The sequence below is a fragment of the Pteropus medius genome, unplaced genomic scaffold, assembly GCF_902729225.1.
Source record: "Pteropus medius unplaced genomic scaffold, Ma_sr-lr_union100, whole genome shotgun sequence".
Classification (NCBI taxonomy): Eukaryota; Metazoa; Chordata; class Mammalia; order Chiroptera; family Pteropodidae; genus Pteropus; species Pteropus medius.
The window spans coordinates 15,225,011-15,245,953 of NW_024354502.1; the positions used below are offsets into that span (position 1 = coordinate 15,225,011).

Genomic DNA, 20,943 nt, shown 5'->3' on the forward strand with positions numbered 1-20,943 from the left:
ACAAATACGCTAAATTAAAATCATATGCTTGTCAATCGATATCGGTATTTGGTGGTACCAATCAATGTGTACGAAAAACGTTTTTAAAGATTAAGTATGTAAAATCTCATTACATATCATCATTAATAGGTAAACATTTGCCATAAATTTTAATGATAGAGGTCTCTAACTTTTGAACCCAGTTATCTCCAATAAGGAAAATAAGGACTACAGCCATGCCACCCTGAACAAGCCCTATCCCGTCTGATCTCGGAAGCTACGCAGTGTTGGACCTGGTTAGTACTTGGGTGGGAGACCACCTAGGAAGACCAGGTGCTGTAGGCATTTAAAAAAATAAATAATAAGGAAATTTTATTTTCTCATTAGTGGACACGTATAACAAATTTTTATACTCAGCTATTATAATTTTGAGTTTGTCAATAAAATATTTTGGAAATTTGTTTCCTTTTTATAAAAGTGCATAATATTCTCTTGGCCTGCAAACCCTAGAATGTTCATTATCAGGCTCTTTACATAAATTTTGCCAACCCCTGCCATATACTCACAGAAAGGGAGAGGTGGTTTCCCAAAGAAATCATTCTCCAGAGAAATAGTGAAGATACACGTGGTTCAATGATATAAAGTGAAGATAAGTAAACAAATGTTTAACATTATATACAATAAATTAAATTTTTAGCTTATATGGATAAATTTATAAATGAGTTCCATAAATGCCTGCTAAAATTACCTACATCAAAACGGATATTAGGAAAAAGTCATGCTTTCTTGACATTGTACATGAGATCTGTGGCAAGAGGGTATAGAAACAAATAATGGGTCTGAACAAATATTACAGTTTAAAAGTTTCTGCCTAAATTTCAGGCTTAATTTTTTAGGTAATGAAAATTTTAGCTGATTTATTTAATCTATTCCTAGAAATTGTTTTATTCTTGAGTGACTTTGATTCTTTTTATACCTTGCCTTGTTTAAAGGGGATTTCAGTGGGACTAGGTATTAAGTTATTGTCAGAGTCTAGGGTTCTCTAAAGAATTCAAACAATTTATCGGGAACCTACAATATAATAAAATACAAAGATGCGTTAATATAGTCTGGGACCACTTGGAAGATAAGGTATCTGAGCTGGACCTTGGAAGATGACTAGAACTTAGGCTTCAGAGGTTTGTGTTTAGGAGAGCAATCCATGTGGAGTGAGCTGTGAAGAAAGCAGGAAGCAGTGTGGTGGGAGATGGAGCCGGATGGGTACTTTGCAGCTTGAATATTTAGCTAAGAGAAATGGACTTTATTGACAAATATTGCCAAGCTCGGCATAGATTCTGGCACTCTGAGGTACTTATTGGATAAAAATTGGAGACTTATTTAAGGGAACTTGAGCAGGAGAAATATAAGATAAATACCAAGTGATAGGGTGGCCAGCTGCAGATCATCAGAATAGCAAGATTTGCTGAATATTAGCCAAGGCCCAGTTGATGTTTGTCTGACATCTAGTCCTTCCTTTCTCAGCACTACCAATTTAACCAAAACTCTGTAATACTTTAATAGTTTCTTTCTCTCTATAGTTTCCAATCTTTCACTTCCTGAATTCTTTAATTTGTGTAAGTGCCTGGTTTTCTAAGTGATTTGCACATAGGTTTTCACACATTTGTTCTCATAGTGAACGACTGAAAGTCGTACATAGTTTAGCAGTCTTTTGGAACAGACCGATAGTGTGTATAAGGGTCTTTCAAAATCCTATTACTAAACAATGATGATAGGAATTATTTACCTCTTTAGTGAACTTCAAGTTGGGGAATACCAGCTGGCGTACTTCTGTTTCTTTGTTTCCTTGGAGTAGATGGCCCTTAGAATATTCATTCTTGAGTATTTGCAAAATCTTAGGTTACTGAAACAGTGCAATCTAATGGGTTCTTCAAGTGTTTTCTTTAAATCACATGTGATTGTAGGTCTAGAAAAACTGGGCAAGTTATTAATATTAAATAGCCTTTATATTTTTACCTTAGGTATCTTAATGCAATTCAGACAATGTGTCCACATATCCTTCGCTATTTGACTACAGCAGTCATAACAAACAAAGATGTTCGAAAACGCCGACAGGTGCTAAAAGATCTGGTCAAAGTCATTCAACAGGTAAAAACTAAAATCTGTACTGATTTTTAAAACATGCCTGAACTTTAGGTTTAACCACTTTTTCTTTAAAATGTTTACATATAGAAGGAAAGTGTACATGAAGAGAGAAGAGACCAAATGCCCCAAATGAGCATTTACTGTCTTTATAGATATGTTAGAGATGAAGTACGAATGAGTTATAGATATGTTAGAGATGAGGTATGATGAGTACTGCTCTCTGCTAGGTGGATCCCTAATATACATTGTATATTAGTGTCTCTTATTGCAAAGAGTGAAGGAGATCTGAAGCTTACAATTGTTTGTTGGGAGGTCACTACCTACATAATTCTAGAATAGTGACTTTTAAATAGAATACAATAGTTGTGCAAAAGCTGCAGCCCTACATATAGTGAGTTTTTCAGCAATAACTAAGGATTAGAAAAAGAACCTAAATATTTATTCGATGTAAGAATAAATGAAATTCAAAAAGACAATTTTATTCAATAGGGTATGAATACCCTTCTACTTGGGGAAGTTCATCACTATTTATTAACTAAGGGATACTTTTATCAATAGAGGAATCTGAAAGCTTTTGTAATGGTTTTAGGATGAATATTTAGAGAACTAGGTCTGGAAGGCATTAAAAGCTTAAGGTGTGGCCTGGAATCAGGATACAAGCAATTGCTTTGAGAAGATAATACTAGGTAATTTGCTAGAAATTAATGGTAAGGGAAGATAAAATAGGAAGATTGGGATATTCTAGGGGCAGTCTATTAAACAATGTTGAATTAGATCCAATTTGACCTTTGACTTAATTTTACAGGAGTCTTACACATATAAAGACCCAATTACAGAGTTTGTTGAATGTTTATATGTCAACTTTGACTTTGATGGGGCTCAGAAGAAGCTGAGGGAATGCGAATCTGTGAGTATGAATATTTACCTATAAATTAATATTTTTAAATTTTTGTATATTGTAAGACTTAATCCTGTAATCTTTTTTATTAATTACATCAAATATATGATAATAGTAAAGTGACATAATGTTTAGAAATGTGTAGAAGTGAAGACATTTTTAATGTTGCCATGTATATCCCTTTTGTTAGGACAGTTTGTTAAACCTTTGGAAGTATTATAAATTCATACATACACTCATAATTCTGTATCTTATCTTGAATGAGTAGATATGTGAACTATTTCATATGTATGGGCAAGGTTGTTTAGAACTGCATATCACAACTGTGATTCTCAATTTGTTTTAAGTGGGCCTATTTTTTAGAATTTTTCACATGATTATATTTAACGTTTGCTATAAACCAGTCAAGCTAAAAGTGTGATTTTTATAACTATAATGTTTTCTGTTGGTTGGTAGAAACTAAAGTACCTTCAGAGCAACTGAAAGAGATTTATGTGGTTTTTTAATAAGTTAGTATGTAATTTTTCAGAAATTAAATAAGAATTTACCTGTTAAGTGCATTACCAAATCTACAAGTTACTAATTGCCAATTTCATTTTTGGACCCAAATGTTAGCACAAAAATAGGCCAAGTTTGTTGAAAGACCAAGATCTTATTTCTCTAAGAAAAAGCAAGTTTTATAAACATACCCTCAGAGGTGATTTTTAAACATTGGACAAAGTCTAAAGTTAGAACCTAGTGTGATAATATGTATTCATGTAGTCATTATCAGTATTATTAAATGTCATATGGCATTATTAAATATTGGTGTACATTTTTTATGCTAAGTATGTAGGCCCTAGTAAAGCAGAGGGGCACTTGGTTGCTATTCTCAAAGTTAAAATATCCTGTCTTAATTATGATATTGTCTGTGGAGTAGGAGCTACCCTTTGAATTTTTATCTTTTGTAGATTTTCAAGCCTACTTACAATCACGGAACTATACATCTCGTTAATCCATTCATAACTATTCTTAAATAGCTGGAAAAGATATGCTATCTACAGAGCATTTCTTTAGGATAATGGACCTGATAGAGAGCTCTGTTGTCCCAAGGTTGCTCACTTCATAAGTGGATCAAGGAAGCATTGTGGTTCTTTAGGTCTTTTCTTGTAGTATTCGTTTACTTATTTAATTTATTAGAGGCTCAAACATAGTGTTCTATAAAGTGCTTTGGTATATAGTGTGATATTAGATGAGAAAATTCTAGTGAATGGAACAGTGAGTAAGACATACAGAAAGTTTTTGAGTCAGATTTTTTAAAATTGCTTGTCAGTGCCATTAATTTTTTCTTTTATATTTTACGCACATAGGTGCTTGTGAATGACTTCTTCTTGGTGGCTTGTCTTGAGGATTTCATTGAAAATGCTCGTCTCTTCATATTTGAGACTTTTTGTCGCATCCACCAGTGTATCAGCATTAAGTAAGAACATCCTGATTTGACTTATATTTTCTACTTTTATATTCTTGAAGATTTCCACTTATTGTAACATTACATTTAATAAGATTCCAGTTCATTGGATTTTATTTCACTTTGCTTTAGAAGAAAAGGAAACAATCTAATAGAGATTTATTTAAAATTCTGACATGTTTGAATTCTGGGATACTGCAGAATCAAAAGTATCTTCTTTAGTTTCTGTGAATGGCACAGCATGATTTTTGAAAATGATAACTTCAAGGCAATATTATGATTGTCAATTACTTTTTTAAACAATACTATTATACCATTAGGTAGGAAGAAAAGAGAAGTATCCAGTTTTAGAATCGTTTTCAACAGGAGTTCAAATAAGGATTTAGCCCTTAGTAAATCGGAAAACGCTGTTGAAAGACCACATTTGGTAATCATTTCAGTAAATTGAGTTTGTTTTATTTGATTATATATTTGAATTCTCATATAGTAAACTCCTATGACATCCTAAAATGTTGAAACGTGGAAAAATTATGGTGAATTTTAGTTGAAATTTTCTCTGTTGTGTGAGAAAAGTATTGGGGAAAAAATGTGAAACTTACATAACCTATTAGAAACTAGTTTTATGTATTAGAATTTGAAAAATAGCCAGTGCCGTTTGACCATAGATGAAGTCAAACAGTAAATGCTCCATAAATACTTGAAAACTTACCACTTTAATGTTTGCCTCTTAGGAATTGTGTGTAGACCAAAGTTTTTCTTTTGTGCCATTTGTTTTTGTTAAGGCATCCATACTTGCTTGCCTAATTTTAGTGGGTTGTCATTGAAGTGGTTATTCAGAGCTAGAAGTATAGTATGATCTTGGGGCTTTTCCTATGGGATTTGAAGCCTTGACTTCAGTTTTATTAGTACTTTACTATAACTAGTGGACTTATAATTTAAAAAGTCTGATTCTCTTAAAGAATACTTGAAAATTACTAACATGTTGTTGATTGTGAAATAAAGATACAGGTGTAGCATATGTGGGACTCTGGTGGACAATAAATAGATAACTGAATTCTAGCTTTTTTTTTTTTAAGACTTATAAATTGGGCTTGTGAAAGAGGGATGCTAATATTTGGTTTCTCTTGTGGAATTTTCCTCATTTCTAATTAGAATCTGCTGTTTGTGATTTTTTTTTTTTTGAAAGCCGACTCTCCTTTTTATATCTTTAGCACCTAGTATACTAACTTCGTACAGTTTAGATGCTCAATAAATACTTGTTGAATGAATGAATTTCTTTCCTTTGTATTAGTGATCTTATATTTTTGTCCATGATAATGTTTTGTCACTTTGGTGTTTGTTTCTGAGGTACCATGAGTAAGAAGGTTTGTTCCAGTTCTAGCTTTTTACTAACTCTGGCACCGTGTATTTATTATTTTCCTTCTTGGGATTCATTTTACTATCCTTACCAGTAAAATAGATTGAGTATTTGTCCTGTCTACTCAAGAGAGATGTGCTGTTCAAATAAGGTAATATAGTGGGACTGCTTCTATAAACTTTTGTATGATATCATTACCTAAGAAGTTTTGAACTTACGTCAGTGTAGTTTTTTATTTTTTTCTTTTTACTTTCTTCTTAAATTTATTTTTAATTACAGTTGACACACTATATTATATTAGTTTCAGGGGTACAACATAGTGATTAGGTATTTGTATACCTTATGAAGTGATTACCACAATAAGTCTGGTACCCATCTGGCATCATACATAGTTATTACAATATTATTGACTATATTCCCTATGCTGTACTTTACATCCCTGTGACTATTTTATAACTGCCAACTTGTATTTCTTAATCCCTTCACCTTTTTCACCCATCCCATCCTCCTGACCACCAATTTGTTTTTTGTATCTATGAGTCTATTTTATTTGTTCATTTATTTTGTTCTTTAGATTCCACATATAAGTGAGATCATACGATATTTCTCTGTCTGACTTATTTCTCTTAGCGTAATACCCTCTACAGTCATCCATGTGGTTACAGATAGTAAGATTTTCTTTTTTTATGGCTGAGTAATATTTCAGTGTGTATATGTACCACACCTTCTCTATCCATTCATCTGTCAGTGGACATTTAGATTGCTTCCATATCTTAGCTATTGTAAATAATGCTTCAATGAACAAAGGGGAGCATATGTCTTTTTGAATTAGTGTTTTGGATTTTTTTCCGGATAAATACCCAGAAATGGAATTGCTGGATCATACGGTAGTTCTAATTTTAATTTTTTGAGGACCCTCCATCTCCAAAATGTTTTCCATAGTGGCTGTACCAGTTTGCAGTCCTACCAAGAGTACACTAGTGTTTCCTTTTCTCCAACCTCCTCTCCAGCATTTGTTTGTTGACTTATTGATGATAGCTTTTGACAGGTGCCAAGTGATATCTCATTGTGGTTTTAATTTGCATTTCTCTATGATTAGTGATATTGAGAGCATCTTTTCAAATGTCTCTTGGCCATCTATATGTCTTCTTTGAACAGAAATATCTATTCAGGTCCTCTGCCTATTTTTTAATTGGATTGTTTGGAGTTCTTTTGGTCTTAAGTTGTATGAATTCGTTATATATTTTGGATATTAACCCCTTATCCAAGGTAACATTGGCAATAATCTCCCATTCAGTAGGTTGTCTTTTCTAAAGTCCAGAAATCTTTTCTCTCTTCCAGGGATAGTATTTCCTTTTTATTTAGGTTATTTAAACATTTTTGGATATCTATGGAATGTTTTATTAAAAGGATTTTCTTCAAATATTAGAGAAGAATTTTAGAGCTGGAAGAAATCATAGGGAACTTCTAATCTGACAACACACAGTTATTGAATCATTGACAATAGGACTTTTCAGTAGAATGTTCTGTGGTGATAGAAATGTGAATAACCAGGGTATAGTAGGTAATAGCCATATGTGGCTTTTTGAACCCTTTAAATATGGCTTAGGTTTTAAGTTATAGAACCACGTTTTTTAACTCGTGTGTGTGTGTGTGTGTTGTATGTGTGTAAGAATTATTTTCATTTGCAATATTTTATAAAACATTTTCTCTAGTTTACTTTAAGAATACATTACATAATACATATAGCAAATATGTGTTGATCAACTATGTTATTGGTAAGGCTGTGATCAACAGTATGCTATTAGTAGTTTAGTTTTGGGGGAGTCAAAAGTTATATGCAGATTTTGGACGGTGGGTGGTTGGCACAGCTAACACCCCACATTGTTTAAGGATCAACTGTATATGTGTAAGCAGATCAAATCAGGGCCACTTCACTCTGTTTAGCTTCCCTCCCGGCTGCTAAGGTACCTCTATGGAACCCTAAGACTTCTGGAAACACAGTTTTACAAAACACTGATTCAGTACAATCCTTTTGTTTTCTAGCTTCTCGTTTGTACCTGGGAAATTTAAGGCTCAGACATTAAGCTGGTTAAGTCTTGTTTAATGCTGGAGCCTAGGCTGATAGTTCTCTGACATTCATTGTATTGTACCTCACTGTAAGTGCTTTATTTTTCATTGTGACAGTAGATATTTTTAGAAATAACATATGTAAACAAATTTTTCATTAGTGTGTCACTTGAGCCAGAGGATAAAAGTAGAAACCATAAGTCAATGTTTTAACTCTGTGTCTCAGAATTTCTATAGAGTTCTGTTTTATAAATAGAGTCCCTGAAGCCACTCCAAGCTTTCTGGATCAGGTTTTCTGAGTATGCTATATGCCGTGATGTGTAATAGGGCTACTGTGCTATTTGTTAAAGATGGTTATTCCAAAGTACATGCGGGATTGAGAACCACTGCATCAGTTTTTTATGCACATAATTAAAGCTTGCTGGAGTAATGGAGTGAACAGTGATTTGGTATATTATGAATTAAGAATATAGGGGTGAGCAGAAAGTGTAGCTTCATATGAAAAAAGAAATATTCTTCTTAGAGCAGCAATGAAATCTTAGGTTGTAAGTTTAAAGAAGGGAAACATTCTTGAGGGGAGCATTCAGTGAGACTCAGTTCAGGGAGTAAGCTTCTAAATGTTTTTAAAAGGTTAGGAATATGACTGAAAATATTAAGCATATAAGTTGGGCTTTTATAAATACAGTTAAACATCTTAATTCAGACTCTAAGATAATGATCAATAGAGCTAATGTTTACCTTTAAACAATATGTAGAAAAACTGTTGTTCTCTAATTCAGAGGTTTTTAAACCTAGCTCTACAGAAAAATCATCTGAAAAACTTAAAAACAACAACTTAAACAAAATGAATAGATTTTCTGGCATCACCCATACCTTCTGAATCAGAATCTCTGGTATCAAGGCTTGAGAATCTGCGTTTAAACCTTCCTAGGTGATTCTTTTGCAATCAGCCTTGGGGAATCATTGCTCTAAATTAGTGACGTGTAGGCCTAACTGCATATTAGAATCAAGGGGGAAGCTTTAAAAAGAAATAAGGAAAATTAATGTTGACTGAGCCCAGCCCCTAAAAACTAAAACGTTCTCTGGCAGGAAAATCTTGGCATCTGTATTTTTTAAAGCTCCTATAAGTAATTCTGATGCAAATCTTTTTTTTTTTTCTTTTTTCTCTTTTTTGCTTTTTATTTCGAGATGATTAGATTCACAAGCAGTTGTAAGAAATAATAAAGAGATACCCTTTATGCAGTCTCCCCCAATGGTAGCATCTTGCAAAACAATATCACAACTAGGATATTGACATTGATACATTACTGTCAATCTCAAGGATCCCTTGAGTTGCTCTTTTATACCCACTGCCCCTCCCCCACCTCTCCTTAACACCTGGCAACCACTCATCTATTCTCCATTTCTATAATTTTGTCATTTCAAGAATGTGCAAAACCTTTTTAAAATGTAGTGTTCAACTCTCTGAAGAGGATAAATACAATACGTGTTATGATTATGATATCATTAGTTAATAGCAGTGTAACTAGTATAGTTGTTCAAAAAAGAAAATATTACAGATGTGAATGAACAACTCTTCTGGCCAGACACTGGGTAGAAAGGAAGGAGCACACCCTAGAAGCTTAAAAGATAGAAGAAACAGATATTAAAGATAGTTACAAATTATGGTGGATGTTTTGAGAAAAATACAGAGTAATTAGAATAACATGGACATAATTTGTATATTGGAGAACCAGAGAAGTAATCTGGATTGAAGGTTCAGTGAACCCTGATAACTCTCTAAATGGACTTTCTTTAAGCTCCAAACAGACTCATTTCCACTGTTTACTAATTATGACAAATTACTCCATTCACTAGTTTATGCTGGCCTATCTCTGCCTCTAATTAAAGTTATTTGATATTCGATCAGCCTTTGCAGAGGGAAGGGGAAGGATTTGTCTCTGGCCTCCTTTCTTTCCCCCAGTGGACATATTTCAAATGCTGAGTAGAATAGTATTATAAAATCCAAGATTGTTTATTAAACAACTCTTTTCATTTGTTATTTGGAACATTCTCTGTTGATAGGTTTCTTGACTAAATGGCTGTAAGCACATGTGATAGTCATATCTTCATAAAAATGCATATTAAGAATGTTTTTATCAGTGTATATACAACCCTATAGATTTGTAGGATAAGTTACGAATCTGTTTACCATAAAATATGCAACACATGTCAAAAAAGATTACTGTGGTGGGATTTAATTTAGTATAGCTGAATAGTTTATCAGATATGGTGTGTGTCTGAAATTTAAAAGCTGTTCTAGAATAATTCTTGGACCAGTTTTCAATTGTAGATAAAAACAAAGTATGGAAGTAATATTTTGAATATGTATGATAAACATGTTGGAGCATACATTAATATAATTCCTCTATAGGGGGTTAGTTTTGGCTTTTCACAAAAGAAGGGATTTGCCAACTGCTCTTGCATTTAAGTTATAAAATGAAGACATTTTTATTCTACTTTGCTTATTTTATTAACATTTAGACCTTAGTATTTTTCTTGAAATACTTATTACCACATAATTTATATTCATAATTATACTTCCTGATATTAGAGAGATAGAAAAGTGCATTTCCAGATGGAGATAAAGTAGTTTCAAAAGCCATTGTTAACTTTGTTAACTATAAAGTAATTTACTTTCTTTTGACTAATGAGATATTAGAAAATTCAATGAGAATTTTAAGTTTTCACACATAGCAGTTTTCATTTCTCAATTTTCTCTTTTTTTCTCCTAATCTTACAGTTAAACACAGTTTACACTTAGCACTTATTCTTAATTAGTTGCCATAGCATATCCTTATAAAAGACTGAAGCACTTTGGATATGCTAAATAGTTGGCCACAGTATTCCGTGAAAAGCAGGCCAGAAGTTCCCAGAGCTTTATGCTGTCAATAGTATTTGAAGTACATCGTGTTTATCAAGTAAAATTTGAAAAGCCAGGTTATTTAAAGATGTAATTAATAAGCATGTGAAATGCTAGACCCCAGATATGTTAGGGCTGGGGCTGGGGCTGGGGCTGGGGCTGTGGGAGAGAGACTATTTAAAAGATGAGTCTTTGAAACTCGAATAGAAAATCAACCTAGAATTGGTAAAAAGGTAAAACCCTGTTTCTCTAGATTTAGATTTATATGTCTTATGTTCTTAAGTGGAACCACTGGTCTTAATTACTGCCCAGAAACAAGTAACTTGTGTGCTATTGGTATGAACATGCTTAATGAAATTGTACTGAGGGTGTAATAATTACTTTTACTATGTCTTTTGAAATAATACTTAGGATTCTATGTATTTTTTCCCCTGGAGGGAATGATTTACATAATTATGTAGTCAAAGTTATTCATCTTTTCCTTTATGGTACTGAATTGTTGTATTTCAAAGTTTTTTCTCACAGTAGGTTTATATATTTTTTTACCTGTGTTTTCTTCTAAGACTTTTATAGCTTTATTTCTTCTCTGGAAATCCATCTAGGTTTTATTTTGGGAATAGAGAGTAAGGAAGACATCTACTTTTCCCCCCCTAAATAGCTAGGCAACATGATATATTGAAAAACTCTTTTCTCCCACTGTTTTGAAATGCCACCAATATCACATTATGAATTCTCATTTGTATATGGGACTTTTCTGCACTCTTTAATCTATTATAATTGTCTTTTGATTTTTGAGTCAGCACTAGATTGTTTGAAATAAGGTAGATTTGTAGAGTGTTTTAGTATTCAGTGTTTATTTGTCCTGGAATTGATAATCACCACTTTTGTCCTCATTTTTTTCTTAATATTTTTATCATTAATTCCACTTCAAACTCTGCCAGTTTATAAATTTCTTCTCAAGATTGTTTTATCAGTTTTATCTTCCTGGAAAAAAATCTAGACTCGTTGATCTCTCTGTCTGATTCGTATTTGTCTCCCTCTGTCATTTATTTGTCCTGGGGAGTCCCCTTACCTTAGCTCGTGTCCTGCTATAGAGCTCCAGTTTCCTGGACAATATACCTTTTTTTTTCTTGGTTTACTATCATATTTTGGCAAAGCATATCCTTCAGTAACTTTATAGGGAACGGTGCTTTGGAGGTAAATTTTTTTCACATCTAAAATTGTCTTATTTTACTCTAATACTTCAATAATGTATTGCAAAGCGTGGTACTCTGGTTTGAAAACTATTCCAGAATTTTGAAGATATTGTTCTATTGCTTTCTTGCTTCCTGTTAGAGAAGTCAGAAGCCATTTTTATCTCTGATCCTTTATATGGGTCCTCTCTAGAAATGTGGAGGAATTTTTTTTTTTTTTTTTTAGTTTGTCCCATTGCTCTGAAATTTTACAGTGATATGCTGTAGTATAGCTCTATTTTAATTTTTCGTACTGGACTCTTTTAGTTTGGAAACGCATGCTCTCAGTTCTGGGAAGTTTTCTTGAATTAGTTCTGTAATGATTTCTTCTCTTTTACGTTCACTGTTTGTTCTTTCTAGAATTCCTGTTTGAATATTGGACCTCCTGGACCAGGCTTCTAATATTTTTTTCTCCTATTTTTCATCTTTTTGTTTTTTTGCTCTACATTCTGAGATTTTCTCAGCATCTTTTTTCCAACTTTTTATTTTATGTATGCAATATTGCAATAGTTTTTAATTTTTAAAGGATTTTAAGGATAATTTTTATTTTAGTTTTTTTATTGAGATAATTGACATACAACATTGTATTAGCTGCATGTGTACATGATTCAATATTTGTACATATAATAAGTAGTTAACATCCATCACCACACAGTTAACAATTTTTTTTCCTTCTAATGAGAACTTTTAAGATATACTCTCTTGGCAACTTTAAAATATACAGTACAATATTATTTACTATAGTCATCATGTTGTACATTATATTCCAAGGCTTGTTTATTTTATAACTGAAAGCTTGTACCTTTTGACTCCTTTCTCCCATTTCCTCTAGTCCTCAAACATTGCCTATGGCAACCACCATCCATTCTGTGTATCTTTGAGCTTGGTTTTGATTGTTTGTTTGTTTGTTTGTTTTAGATTACACATATAAGTATGATCATACAGTAATTTTTTTCCCTATCTGACTTATTTCACATAACATAATGCCCTCAAGATCTGTCCATGTTGTCCCAAATGGAAAGATTTCATTCTTTTTTGTGGCTGAATGATATTCATGTGTGCGTTTGTGTCTCATTTTCTTTATCTATTCATCCACCTATGGGTATTTAGGTTGCTTCCATGTTTTGGCTATAATTGTAAATAATACTGCAGCAAACATAGTTGTGCATATATCTTTTTGAGTTAGTGATTTCGTTTCCTTTGGATAAATGTCCAGAACAGAATTGCTGGATCATATGGTAGTTCAATTTTTAATTGTTTGAGGAGCCTCCATGCTGTTTTCCATACTAGTTGCACAATTTATATTGCCACCAACCATATACAAGCGTTCTCTTTTGTCCACTTTCTTGCACACTCTTGTTATTTCTTGACTTTTTGATAATGGCCATTCTAACAGGTATAAGGTGATATCTTATTGTAGTTTTGATTTGCATTTCTTTGATGATTAATGATATTGAGCACCTTTTCATGTACCTGTTGGCCAGTCTCTTATATCTTTGGAAAAATACTGTTGAGTTATATGAGTTCCTTATATATTTCGGATATATTATATATCTGAATATATTTTGGATAGTTATATGGTTTACAATATTTTCTCCCATTTGGTAGGTTGCCTTTTCATTTTGCAGATAGTTTCCTTTACTTTGCAGAAGCTCTGTATTCTGTTCCATTGTGTCTGTTTTTAATGCCAAAAGTAGTTTGATTACTATAGCTTTTAATGTAGTTTGAAATCACAAAGCCTGATGCCTCCAGGTTTGTTCGTCTTTCTCAAGATTGCTTTGGTTTTTCGGGGTCTTTTGTGGTTCAATATGTATTTCTTATTTAACATATATTCACTATAATGTGTCATTTGAGCAGGAGAGCTAGTCAACTAAAAGATGTGTATAAGGGATTACAAAAATATTTCAATATATACTTTATACTGCCTGCAGACAAGGTTGATATTTTTAGTGTAATCTGAATAATCTGGAAATTATTTTTGTGTTTAAAATCTAGATTGAATCAGATATTTTTTCAGAAATTCTGCATTTTGATACATTTTATATTTTAGCTTATTAATAAACAATTATTTTAAATAACGCAAGGTAAGCATGGTGTAGAATAGCTTATGGCAACTTCATTTTTTCAGTTTTAATAAGATATTACATTTTTATTTTCTAATCTTTACTATTTTTGCATAAAATCATTAGAATGGAAGAACAGTTGAGGATTTTTTTTTTATTAATTTCTTTTACTGTGTATATTTTTCTGTTACTTTTTTTTTTATTAATTTCTTTTACTGTGTATATTTTTTTTTTTTTTTTTTTTTTTTATTAATTTCTTTTACTGTGTATATTTTTCTGTTAAAAGAAACTGCACTATTGTCATGTTTCTTTAATTCAGTGAGCCCAAACCTTTTTGGCACCAGAGACCAGTGCTCCTATGAGAATCTAATGCCTGATGATCTGAGGTGGAGCTGAGGCGATGATCCTAGCAGCTGCAAATAGAGATGAAGCTTGGTTCACTAACCTTCTCTTGTGTGGCCCAGTTCCTAACAGGCCACGGCCAGAGAACTGGGAACCCCTGCTTTAATTCATTCTCAGAGTGATTGATAGCCTAGATAACCTGAGATGCCATCAATAATTTATTCATACTTATTGGACCTTATTTCAAGTTTTTTTCTGACTTGATTTAATAAGTAAAGGATCAACAAGCACAATGCAAACCACTGAATTCCCAAAGCGGGATTCTGGGTCAGAGCATGCAGACGTTTATGGGCCTTGATACATGTTGACAAATTGCCCCCGCCACATTGGAATATGAAATTTAGACTATGAGTGTAAAGAAAGGGTAGAGATGAAGAATTCTAGGTGGAGTTAAAATAGAATTTTCTTTCTTTTATCTTAAAAGCTGACCATAAATATTTTCTTAGATAAGTTGTCCCTAAACCTCCAGGCTAGAACCGGTAAACCCTCTGCATCTCCCATAACTTCTTCCACTTTTTTATCATTACACTTAAAATAGTTTATATGTATTTTGGGGATTAGATGATTGTCTTCTACTCTGACCCTCTGCTTAAACTTTATAAAGGCGGAGAACAGACTATTTTGTCACCAGCGTAGCATCTAACACAGTTGATATTTTGTTGAATGAATGACAGGGAAGGAAGAGAAATGATTTGGATTGGCTGGCATCTAGTATTCATGAGAGAGAATAATAAGAGGTTGGAAAGTTAGATTGTAGCTAGATTGTAGAAAAACATGAATGAGAAACATAAAATTTAGAATTTTATTGTTTTGGTAGAAGTTTTAAATCCAGTCAAAGTTTCGAAAGGAACATAGGAATAAACTGATTAGTTGGGTTTTAGGACTAACCTTTCAACTATGTAAAATAGATTAAGGAGATACTCAAGAGGTAGATTACTTGGAAAACTAGTAAATAGTAATGGAGTCTGAACTAGGGTAGCGATTAGGGTAGGAACCTAGGAGTAAATTTAATTGCCTTCTGTGTACTGGGCATTGTCCTAATTGTGGGATATATTGCAGTGGACGAGGAAGCTATGGTGCATGCTCTTGGGTTACATATGCAGTCTATCATGAAAGCAGATATTCAACAAAAACAACAACAGCTGTTACGAATGCTATTAAAAAAAAAAAGTAAGGGGCCATGAAAGCATCAGACAGATCTGTCACAGTTGAGAGAGGTCTTATAAGGCTTAAGGGATGGTGTTTTAGCCGAAACCCATGTAACAAAGCTAAATGAAGAAAGGTGGATGAAGGCAGAAGACACAATGTGTGCAAAGGCCCTGAAATAGTTAAAAAACAAGACATGTTTAACTGATGAACCTAGAGGTATAGTATGGCTGGTGGAGAGGAGAGTTTGAAATGAGAGTACATTGGTAAGGACCTTAGGTAAGACATAATGGTTAAAGAGATAATTGATAAGACTTCTCAGTTGGATATAGATAGCAAGAAGAGGAATCCAGTAATCTAAGCTTCAAGACTGAATATTTCATTATAATATTAGTTACTGAATATTTCATTATAATATTAGTTATAAACAGCCTTCGTAATCAGGTTTTATATTATAATTTTTAAAAAATCTTCATGATGCTTACTACACATAATTAGTGACTTACTGGGAATAATGTTTCTGCTTTTTAAAAGCAGACTGTAGAGATTTTGGAGATTGGAGTTTTAATATATTTAGTGTAAATTGTTTCATTTGTGCTTTTCAGAGTAAAATGGCCTTGGCCTTACTTTAAAGAGTTGTATTTTGGAGGATGCGGGAGGCATACAAAAGATAAATTACTATAGGAGGTGATAAAATAATAAGTATGTTTTAGAAAATCTGTTCTTTTAGAGTAGCAGCTTCAGGTAAAAGTATCAGATATTGGTTTACCTGAGCAGTACAAAAGAATGGAATCCACACCTCTAAAGTCAAACACCAGTAGGAAACACAAGGAGTTTATTGGGAAGCCACAGGAAACAATAGGGTTAGGAATTTTTCCTGGTCTAAAAAAACCGCCTGCTTATTTGAGTAAAATGATGCACTTTGCTGTCTTTAGTAGCTTAAATAAAATAAGGTTGAGTTAGAAAACAGCAGTAAAGAGAATAAAATGAAATCGAAGTAATAGTCATGGATTAATTATTCTTTATGTTTACTGAGAATGTGCAGTTGCAGCAAAATTGGTCATAAAAACAGAAAACAAAATTTTGATGCCTAAATCCAGGGAATTTTATAGTTGAGTTGGCTCGTACTTACCATGATGTTTTTAACTCCAAGCATATTCTAAGGACAGATTTTAAATGAGTATGTCTTTATAAATTTAGTTTGTAATATTTTATTAATAGCCTAACTTAATTTTGACATTTTGAATGAAATTTTATTAGCTCTTTTTCAAAATTTATAGGGATAGCACAGATAGTATTAGTCCCATAAGATATTTTTATTAAATAGGTTGGTTACATTTGGATTGAGAACTCTGGAATCACATAATTACATAAGTATCAATGTCGTGAATATTTATATTTTAAAATTGGGAATGCTATCAGATTGGAAATTTTAGTTTATAATATTCTAAGGAATGATTTTGTTTTTGATATTCTAGTTCTTTTCATCAAACCAGTGATAATAATATTAGAAGGCCTGGCAAGTGTACAATATCTTCAGTGAAGACAGGTGAAAAGATGTTTGTAAACACCCATATATGTATATATATGTATACTATATACTGTTAAATACTATCTATGCAAACATAGATACTTTTTCATCAGCTGACTGACTGACTTACCTATTAAAAGGGCTGGGGCTTGCCTTTAGACTTATTAAATTAAGCCCTTCAATGGCCTCTGTTTCAACTTGATCATAATTTGATTGATATCAGAGATTGTAGATCAGGGTCTTGGTGTCTGTCACCTCCTTCCCTCCCTTCATCCTTCCTTCCCTCCCATGGTGCATGTGTGTGTGCACGCATGTACATGCCTGTTGTCTCTTAAATGTAGTGACCTTTTAGGTTATATAATGTACAATTCCAGGGAGTGCTCTCAGAGTTTACAACATAAACATGCACAGCAGCCCTGAGTTTTAGTTATGTTTTTCATTATAATTATCGCTGATGCTCCTTGTATATTTTTAATTTGAATAATCATTACACATTATAAAACACTTTGTCTCTTAGATCATTACTAGTTGAGTCACCTGTTAAGTGTAAGATACTTTTCTAGAAGCTAGAAGGATTTCTCTAAATGCAGAATATAGTGCCTTGCTCTCAAGGATCTTACAGTCTGTTTGGTGAAATGGGATAGTCATGTACATGGATAATAGCACAAACATAAAAAAGCATCTGTTAAGACTCATAGTACTTAAGAGAAGGTGACCCATAAATACCTAAAAGTCTCTATGTGGAGTGTAGGTCAAAGACTATCTACTTAAAACTTAAAACTAAGTTTTTAGACTTGGTTAATGTCATTTTTATTTTTTTCATTAGCATGTTAGCAGATAAACTGAACATGACTCCAGAAGAAGCTGAAAGGTGGATTGTAAATTTGATTAGAAATGCACGACTGGATGCCAAGATTGATTCTAAATTAGTGAGTATTCTGTTAGCTATCCCACATGCTAGACATAAGTTGCTGATTATTTTATGCTTTGGGGGAGAATTTTTATTAGGGTATTTTATTCTATTAAGAATTTGTTTTAATGTAGTAGCTCTTTGAAGGCAATAGCATCCTCCTATTTTTTGCTGGATGAATGTTATCTCTTTGGAGTGCATAAAAATATGTGATTGCAGCAGTTATGTGGTGGTGTGATGTCCTGCTTGTGACTTACCTGGGAAACTTAGTCATTAACAGTACAAGATCAGTTCCCCTCTCTCTCATTTCAGGGTCATGTGGTTATGGGTAACAATGCAGTCTCACCCTACCAGCAAGTGATAGAAAAGACCAAAAGCCTTTCATTTAGAAGCCAGATGTTGGCCATGAATATTGAGAAGAAACTTAATCAGAATAGTAGGTCAGAGGTAAGAATCACACATTTTCTATTCTGTATGGGATTTAGTGATAAAGTAACATAACTGTTATATTGACTTAATTTGAGAACATAATATCAGTTTCTTATTTTGTATTTCTGTTTGTCAAGGGTAGAAACATTTGTTTAAGAAATTACTAAACTACAAGAATTTTTCTTAGATGTATTATATGTATTAAGGAAACTGAAAAAAATTAAGTGTTCCTAGTTAATTATAACTATTTTTCTTTTCCTCTTATTCTTCCTATGGATTTCAGTAACTTAAATCCTCAGGGTTTTCAACACATCATTTTGCTATTGCTGCTAACTTACATTTGTAGACCTCTATCAAGTGCTTGAAATTTGTATTCTGATATTCATATTTAACTATGTCAAAAAATATATTCCCTTTTTTAATAGAGATCCTACATATTTAATATTAAAAGAACTTGAATGGCTTTGTATTTTAGAATCCCAAACCACCTTAAATGCCTTTTAGCCATTATGTTTATGTGTAACTAGAGGATAGGAAGTTTTTAAGAAGCAGTTGTGGAATATTGTGGAATATTCAAGAACCCTGTTTGATTTGAAGTTTTAGCAACAGGTTTGTAGCCTTAGAATAGTCTTTCAGTTTTAAAAGAGAAGAAGGAATTAGGAAATTATTGTCAATGCCTATTTGAACCAACTCTAGAATAACTGGGCCTAAAAAATAACTTCTACATAATGAGGTTTTTTTGTATGCTTTAAGATCAATTTGCATTGATTTTTGTTACAGTATTGGTGATATTGTCATTGTTATACTTTATAATTGGTCAAAAACTGTATCAGATAGTATTTTAATGTATTTTGTTCTAGGTGAGACACCTGACATTTAGTAATTATAGAAACTGTTAAAATCTTAGAAAATGATTTGACAGGAGTAGTGCTGAAAGGAAACGCTAGTATTAGTTTGTTCTAAGGTTTTTCAGAAGATACTTTCTTTTCACCCTGTCTCTCTGTGTATTTTAGGCTCCTAACTGGGCAACTCAGGACTCTGGCTTCTACTGAAGAACTATAAAGAAAAGATGAAAAAACTATAAAAGAAAATGAAATAATAAAACCATTATATAAAGGGTGACATACATTTTAGAAACAATTAACATATTGAGTAAATTTTGGAGAATTTGAATAAAATTGGCTGTGTTTCATTATTTTGTGAACTTCCTTGTGTATACAAATGTGTGGGTTCCCCCCCCCCACTTTTTATTTTGGAATAATTATAAATTCATAGGAAGTTGCAAAAAGAGTATATAGAGAAGTCCCATGTAACCTAAACGTAGTTTCTCTTAATTTTTTCATCTTATGTTACTATAGTGCAATATCAAAACCAGGATATTGTCACTGATACAACATGTATGAACAGCTTTATGCCATTTTATCACATGTGTAGGGTTGTGTAACCACTGCAATCAAGATACAGAACTATCATCATCACAGATATTTTCCTCATGCTACCCTTTTGTAGTCACACCTACCCCCCACCACCCCCACCAGCTCTAACCCCTGGCAACCACTAAACTATTCTCCATCTCTATAATTTTGTCATTATGAGAATGTTATAGGAATTATATAATATGTGGCCTTTTAAGATTAGCTTTTTTTTACTCACCATAATGCCCTTAAGATCTAAGTTGTAAGAAAAATATCAGTAATTTGTTCCTTTTTGTTGCTAAGTTGTATTCGATGGTATTGATGTACCACCTTGTTTAACCTTGTACCTATTGAATGGTATTTTGGTTGTGCCCAGTTTGGGGCTATTACAAAGAAAGATGCTGTTTCTTAATTTCTTAAAGTAAATCCTTAGTCACTCACTAGTCAGCTACAGAGACTATTAAATAGGAATAAGTTGAATTTTATAAATGCCTCCTTGAATATTTAAATATACTCCCAACACACACAAACACGCTTTACTGGATACCCAAGACATTTAAGAATGTAAAGCCCTGATTGAGTTTCTTTTACAAGGAAGTGGTTTGATTTTTTTTCTTTGCCTGTTGAACTAAAACCCAGTCCAATAGTAGAAATTTCTGTTTCTGCTTCTAAGGCATGGTACAGACATAACAGATATATTCATATTTTTCTTTTATTTGCTGTCTGATCAGGCTACCCTTTACATTTAGTTAAGTTTAGAAAATACGGGCCAGATTTGGCCCATGGGCTGTGGTTTCAGACCCCTCATTTGCAGTATTATTAGTTCTAAACTAGTTGTAGCCCAAAGGTGCTGAAGTTAGGAGGAACGTTAGTGGTCAGGGTAAGCCAACTGCTAATTTTTTATTCATTAATAACCAATATGAAAATGCCACGTTTTAAGGATCATTCGTAGTACAAAATGGTTGAGGTTCATAAAGTACCAAAAATTGACATCAGTACATAGAAATAGACCTTCCTCAA

At 32.8% G+C, this 20,943-nt stretch overlaps 1 protein-coding gene and 1 pseudogene across 1 annotated transcript in view; both read left to right on the plus strand.

Moving 5' to 3' along the window:
- EIF3E (eukaryotic translation initiation factor 3 subunit E) overlaps positions 1-19,686 on the plus strand; it is a 45,039-nt gene extending 25,353 nt beyond the window's left edge. Inside the window, exons 8-13 of the mRNA XM_039853921.1 lie at positions 1,998-2,124; positions 2,927-3,028; positions 4,369-4,478; positions 17,996-18,098; positions 18,392-18,526; positions 19,522-19,686. Of these exons, the coding sequence (XP_039709855.1) occupies positions 1,998-2,124; positions 2,927-3,028; positions 4,369-4,478; positions 17,996-18,098; positions 18,392-18,526; positions 19,522-19,560 (616 nt within the window). The 3' untranslated portion in view covers positions 19,561-19,686. The remainder of the gene's footprint in view (positions 1-1,997; positions 2,125-2,926; positions 3,029-4,368; positions 4,479-17,995; positions 18,099-18,391; positions 18,527-19,521) is intronic.
- LOC120595758 (uncharacterized) lies at positions 206-324 on the plus strand (annotated as a pseudogene).
- Positions 19,687-20,943: the final 1,257 nt, after the last annotated feature.